At 44.4% G+C, this 7,047-nt stretch overlaps 1 protein-coding gene across 1 annotated transcript; it reads right to left on the bottom strand.

The window, feature by feature from the left end:
- Nucleotides 1–6,132: 6,132 nt before the first annotated feature.
- Nucleotides 6,133–6,454, bottom strand: LOC129675216 (COX assembly mitochondrial protein homolog). Its single transcript, XM_055605234.1, has one exon. The coding sequence runs from the start codon at nucleotides 6,398–6,400 to the stop codon at nucleotides 6,146–6,148; it is 255 nt and encodes an 84-aa protein (XP_055461209.1). The 5' UTR covers nucleotides 6,401–6,454; the 3' UTR covers nucleotides 6,133–6,145.
- Between the last annotated feature and the right edge of the window lie 593 nt (nucleotides 6,455–7,047).

Here is a 7,047-nt window from a genome sequence, read left to right as displayed (position 1 = left end):
GTGTGTGTGTGTGTGTGTGTGTGTGTGTGTGTGTGTAGATGTGGTACGAGTATGTGCAGGCCCAAGGTTGGTGTTGGGAGGCTTTCCCAGTCTCTCTCCCCGCCTTATTCTCTGAGGCAGAGGAAGATGGCTTCCTCTCGTCTCCCATGTCTGCATGCTGAAGGTGGGGGTTCTCCACAGACTGCCATGCTGGCCCAGCGTGTACATGGGCGCTTGGGAACCAGATTCCTATCCTCATGCTCAGGCTGTGAGCATTTACAAGCTGAGCCGTTGCTGCCGCCGCAGGCACCCCTCCCTCAGTTTCTTAAGTGTTCAGTACTGACAGTGTACCTGTAAAACTAAAGTTATTGGTATATTAACCTTTGTACTGTTATGCAGTGTTGTCTTTAAGAAATTAAGAAAGCCAAGAAAATGAAAGTACAGGGGATAGTACTGATCAGTTTACAAAAATCACAGCCATGAGAAAAAAGGACTCCATAGTTTTGTCACCAGCTACACATAGCTGATATTGATCAAACACAACCATATTGATGGATGCATTTTCCCATGTATGTGGGCATTTCACAAGCAAAAACTAAAACCACTCATTTTTAATTCATTTGGCTGAATTGAATTTTAAAACATTTGGCCAACCTAATAAATCACACAGTGTAGGCATCTCTCCCTCTTTGCTCTTTTTAAGGGAAACGCTAGCACGTCTCTTGCACGTGCTTTCTAGAGGGATACACAATGCCTGTGTCCTGGTCTTTATTCTCAGGTGTTACAGAGTGATAAGCTTTTGGGGTCTAGATGATGCCAGTTTTGAGGGAACAAGGTAAGACATCTGGTTACACAATGGTAAGGTGACAGAGCACTTTTTGAGCTTTCCCCTCTCTGTTTTGGCATTTGTGCTAATCCCAGCACTAACATACAAACTGAAAAATCTGTCACTTCATCAACAATGATTTAGGAAGCACTTCTACCCTGAGTGATGGAACAGCTGCTAAACTATGGAAATGATTTTTATGTAGGTCTGGGAAGCAACTTGTAGCGTAGGCTCAGGAACTGACCTAGTGCTCTGGCCCCAGTACCCTGGTTATAGGCACAGATAGGCAGAACCAGACGGAATCCTGGACATTGTGGTTGACAGTGTTCCAGTGTGTGGCTCCTGGGCTGCCTGTTTTAGGATGGGGTTATTGAAAGTCTGTCTTCTCTGGGAGGGTAAACTAAGGCATGGTTTCAGATTGCGCCCTGGAGGAGAGACTAATGGAATCAGAATAATTGGTAAAATTTCAATATGAATTATCAGATAAATGCTTGGCCAGGGTTTGTTTTCTTGAGTGCAGTAGTTTCACTGTGGTTATGAAATAACTATCCTTGGTCCTGGGAGATCCGTGCTGAAATAGTTAGAAGGAAAGTGATAAGACTTGTCGCTTGTGCATGAACGCGAACCCTGGGTTCTGTATATGTGCACATGTGTGTGAATGCGCAGTGTGTACGTGTACGTGTGTGTCATAGGCATGTGAGGTGATCCACCTGCCTCTGCACTCATTTAGGAGTGCTAGGATTATGCCGTCACACCTGCTTTCCTCTTATTTTTTAAATTATGTGTGTGTGTGTGTGTGTGTAACTGTATACACTTGAGTACATGTGCCCACAGAGGCCAGAGTTCCGTGGTAGATGTTTTCCACCATCAAGCTCCATTTTATTTACTGATAGCTTCTCTCACTCAACCAGGAGCTTGTGGATTCTGCTAGTCTAGAGAGCCAGTTTGCCCTAGGGGCCTCCTGTTTCCTCCATCCCCTGAGCACTGAGATTACAAGTATCTACACTGCCTGTTTTTAATCTGGTGCTGGGATCTGGACTCCAGTCCTCACAATAGATGGCAAACACCTTATCCACAGAATCATCTCCCCGCCCTGGTCAAGTTTTATTTGTAGGAAAGCATTCCTACTTCCTTTAGAATTTAAGTGCACCTTAATCTCATCCCAGAACAGAAAGCCTAGGGCCATTGTATGTCAGGTGGAGGCCATGGTTGAAGAACTGGTTTATTTTCCTCTGGAAGAGCCCTAAAGCATGTGAGTGAGTGAAGTGATTGTTAAGGACCTGGCTGCATAGTATGTAAGTGAACCATGGTGGGCCTTGAAGCTAGAACCAACCATGTAATCCCACCCAGGGGACACACATACACCGCTCCCTGCACCAGGACTAAATTAATACAAACTGCAACCCAACTTCCTTATGTTCCCAGAAAAAAAGAAGAGAAGGGGGGGGAAGCAATACTGATACTCTCTCAGCAGTCAGATAAAGCATCTATGTTCCATCTACTAAATGCTGATAATTGAAGAGAATTGCTGTTGACTGGGTGAGCCGTTGCTTCATGTGGCTTCTTGGTACGCTGTGTTCCTTTCTGTGCTAGAAATCTCCCTCTGCAGCAGATCGTCATCTGTTGATACTCAAAATTAGAAGGAAAAAAGAAAGAGGCAGGAAGAAAGCTTTCCTCAGCTCGGTAGGGAAGAAGGGTTAGGAAAAATAAGCTGAGCTGCTCACCCACAGAGTGACTGGACAGTAAAGGAGAACAGAGGCAACCTATGTCCCCCGAAGTCACACGGTTGGAGGTGAGTGCTTTCCTCTGGCGGCCACTAGATGGTAGTATTGGCAAGGTCAGCCTGAATGTGATTACCTGGGTAGGTTTATCACATTCGAGGCCCACCCGTGGTTCACTTACACAGAATGATCACACATTTGTTTATTAATCCAGACTGTTCCTTTAAAAAGCTCGGGGTGTGGTAGGACATGCATGTAATCTTGGCACAGCAGCTTCTAGGCCAGCCTAGGCTACGTAAGACCCTGGCTCAAAGAAATCAAATCAAATCAAATCAGTTTTTGTTTGTTTATCTTTTTCTGAAAGTCTTATGACCTTAAGCTTCTGCTATCCTTGCCTCCACCTCCTCCTGAGGAGCTGAGATGACAGGTGGATGTTGCTGGGTTTATGCAGGGTTGGAGCTCAAACCCAGGGCCCTCTGCACGCCACACAAGCAAGCACTCTACCAACTGATCTACATCCCTAGGCCCTGAAACATGCATTCTTGAATTAAAGGCCTAATTTCTTTCTTTTTTTTTTTTCCCCCCAGAGGCATATAACGTCTGTAGTAGTTGAACACCAGTGAATTGCTTTAAAAGGGATAACATTATAGAAATGAAACCTCTTTACGTCTGCAAGATATTTGACATCAAGACAGCCCAACAAAATCTGGACTCTGTAGTCAGCGCTTGTTCACATCAGAAACTTAGCATTAATAAAAAGCCTTGTATCCTGGCATGGTGTGCATATACCTGTAATTCTAGCACTTTGGCGGTGGGGGCAGGAGGTTCACACCCAACCTCAGCTATATAGTAAATTAGATGCCAGTCTTGGCTACATGAGACCCCATCTCGGTGGTAATACATAAACAATGCCTTTTATTTAATATCTAGGCTGTGTCCCCTGAAGTATGCTAGGCACCTTATGTATTCATCTCTAACTTTGCAATACTCACTGAGCCCCAGCTGTGTGGATAATGAGATTATGCTTTTTCTAGAATGTCTTTGATTAAGATTTAAAACAGAATAGAACCCTCAGCCAGTGTCCCAGCTATTCCAAAGCTCTTTGATTTGAAACAGTGTGCAAATAGGCTCAGCTCCCATGATGTCAGTGGTATCACCTGCAGCTGAGGTCTGTGGTTGCTGAGGCCAGTATGTTCCTGTTTGGGTTTTGGCTTTGTTTAGAATTAAGAGGCTTATAAAGGAAGCCATAGAAACCCTGAGTTCCCCAATTGCCTCGGTACAGGAAACAGGGCAATTAGTCAGCATCTATTGTCCAACCAGATTGTTTAAGATACACTTTTAAGACAATCTGGAAACACCTCCTACTTGATAATGTGTAGTTTAGCATCAGCGTCAAGCAAGCTTTTATCAAGGTTTGCTTGAGGGACAATTGCAGGAAGAACATTCTGCAGTTTCATAAAATATCTTTTAATGACATTGTCCTTAGATTCCAAGGCCTTCATATGACAATCAGGGAGGAGGGGAAAGTCTGAGTAATCATTCTGGGAAGCGTCATCAGCCATGGTTCAATTTTCAGTGCTAGGATTCCCACGCTGGCGCAGGGATAAGAGGTTCAGGGTGTTGGGGGGGGGGGAGGACAGATGAAAGCGATTTACAATGTGGTTGTCACATTGGCTCATGTTGCTTTCATCCCCAGGTTCCTCCCTGAGGTCCCTGTTGGTTTTCCGTACAGGGTCTGTGTGTGGATACTTTATCTGCTCTGCTACGTAAACTTAGCTACGTGAAAAGCCACTGTCTGGGAAGTGAGGGCGATCTGGCTGCTACTGCTGTCACCCCATTGATCTCCAGGGTTGAGTCGGCTGATCTGGCTGGCTAGGCAGGTGTCCCTTTCCTCTCTCACTGCTCCACGTGTGTCCCTCCCGAAGCTGCATGCTTAGTCAAAGAGGGCAACCTTCTCCAAATGGAGGAGGAGTGGTCCTCAGCCCTGGAGTAGCTGTGCTTTCCTGCTAGAACCTCCAAACATGCTCTCAAGGTCCATTTGTAGGATCATGGGGTAGTCAAGCTTCCAAGACTCCAGCCACATCCAGATGAGGCACTGCATGGGGCAGTCTGCCTTTCTAAAGACAAGAAAAGCCATTTGAAGGTGTTACTTTTCATACTAATTGATTTTGGCTTCTTATGCCTCTTCTTCCCTTCTCCTCCCCAATCCCTTCCAATACCCCAGCACCAGTTAGGAGAGAGAGGGCGGAGTTCTCTTTAGCTACTTCCCAGTGTTTAGGGTCTTTGGGTTCCTCAGGTCAAGTCCAATCCTCTCCAGCTTCTTGTCAAACTGTATCAACAGCAATCAGGAGCAGCCTTCTGCATGACTCCAAAGCTGCTTCCCAACAAGAAGTTACCTCGTATGTATCTTTTGGACATGCTTTCACTAGTCAAATGACCCCTTTCATCACAGGGTCAACATAAACATTCTTGTGGAGAACCCAGTACTGTCAGAAACAGCTGGTTAGCTTCTCTAGCAGAACGTACCGAATTTCTCGGGTTTACCACACCGGCCATTTTGAGCCCTGAGGCTCTTAGTGGCTTGATCACGATCACAGTTTCTTTTCAACTGATAAGATTTACTGCAACTGAAGCAGTGAACATATTGATATCTAAGGTGGCTACTGGGAATATTAATAGTGGTCATATCAACCCAAGGCTCCTCCTCTGGCAGCTCAGGTTCCTCAAGATTAACCCTTGCTCTTGAAACTGGCTGTCTATCTAACCCTTTCAGCCTGTCTGCTTTCTGCTCCTGCTGGCCCCTTGCCTCACAAAGGGGCTGTGGGAACTTGACACCAAAAGTGCTCTGAGCAGGGCTGAGTGGCAATTGTGGGAAACTCTTAGTTACCAGATGTTCTCCTTTTACCAATGGTGCTTTTTGCTTTCCAAGCATTTCAACCTCTACCTGCAAATTATATACCTGCACTGCCAACTCTGCAACCCTTTCTAAAAATGAGTGAACCTTCTGATTTTTTTATCCTTTTTTTTTGTTTGTTTCTCAAACCCTTATATATCCACTTGCAACTTTTCCAGTTGTTCAACCATTCTTACAACCTTCTTAAAAACAGAATGCAGGAAGAACGAAGAAGCAAAACCAGAAAATCTGCTCTGGGAGTAAAGCCGAAGAGAGACCAGTGGTAGCAGCCACAGTTAACCTTTTACTTATACTCATATCCTGAAATAGTATATTCATTTCTCCGTACCCTGCTGTCTCTTCTACGGCATTAGAAACCAGATTTTACATTATTCTAAGCCCGACGTCTGGGCACCAATTCTTGACATACTTTTTAACTTTCTATTTTATTTTGGTTTCTTATGCCTCTCCTTAGGAGAGAGAAAGGGTTAGTGGGGAGAGGGGACAGAGTTCTCTTTAGGTACTTTGTGCTGGTTAGGGCCATTGGGTTCCTTAAGGCAAGTCCAACCTTTTTTTCCTGAAAAAAAAAAAAAGATTTTTATTTCATTTTTTTAAAAAAATCATTATTTTCATAATCAGGGTGAGCAAATATTGTTTCAGTTCATCATTTCTGGTTTACATTGCAAATGGTTTCCATAATATGTGACTTCCTGACTCACTATTTGCCTACATGCTTGTGGGAAGCTTCTGTAGCCTTTTCTTGGTAGGGACTCCGGTTCTTCTGAATTCTCCCCTTTCCTTGAGATATTCCAGTTTGCATTCTTCATGGAAAGCTGGATCATTATAGTAAGCAGTTAGACAGTCTTTCAATGAAGAATTTTCTTTCCGGCATTTTATTATCATAAGGATTCCAGAGTCCATGCAACATCTGGTAAAATCTTCAACTTGTTCAGAACACCTTTCTCTGGTCTTTTCTCTCATTATTTTTGGGATCAGAAAATCTTTTTCAACATGTCTGAGATGTTGGTCTGCAGGGTCCAGGACCGTCTCAGAGGGTGGATGGCAAGTCCAACCTTTGATTTAGGATATCTCCAACTTCTCATCCAACTTCATCCACAGCAACCAGGAACAGCAGCAGCAGCCTTCTTTCTCGGAGCTCCTCATCTCTCTCTGGGCCCTTATTCCCTCTCCAGAGTCCTCAGATTTAAACTATAGACAGCTGGCAGAGAGCTAGCACCAGGCAAATAGTTTGCTTCTGTGGACAGTCTGAATCTGTCCCATATCCTACACCTGGGATCAAAACAAAAACATGTTTACATCCCCAACAGCCACTGTCTGGACCTCAGCCCCCAGTCTGCCTTTTGAGGGACTCCCAAAGGCCTGGAGCTGAATCCCTATGGGAGGTAGGACCATGGGAGGTAGCGACATTTTCAAAAGTTCCCCAGGAAGCTCTGAGGGGTGCTGCCCTCTAATACTACACTTTATAACTATGCTATTAAAATTTCCAAAAAACATAGTTTACCTGGGATTCTTCAAGAAGAAGCAAGCAACAGAACTGACATTTTCAGTTGTATGTGGGACAGAGCATTTGGGAACACATTTGTTGTCTTTTGATAACTTTTTTTTTT

Source organism: Psammomys obesus, unplaced genomic scaffold, assembly GCF_907164565.1.
Source record: "Psammomys obesus unplaced genomic scaffold, mPsaObe1.curated_primary_1811, whole genome shotgun sequence".
NCBI classification, from domain to species: Eukaryota; Metazoa; Chordata; class Mammalia; order Rodentia; family Muridae; genus Psammomys; species Psammomys obesus.
This window is presented reverse-complemented; position numbering and strand designations above follow the sequence as displayed.

Excerpts from the sequence above, each read along its gene's own strand:
- LOC129675216 (XM_055605234.1), bottom strand. The coding sequence starts at position 6,400 with ATGAGAGAAAAGACCAGAGAAAGGTGTTCTGAACAAGTTGAAGATTTT.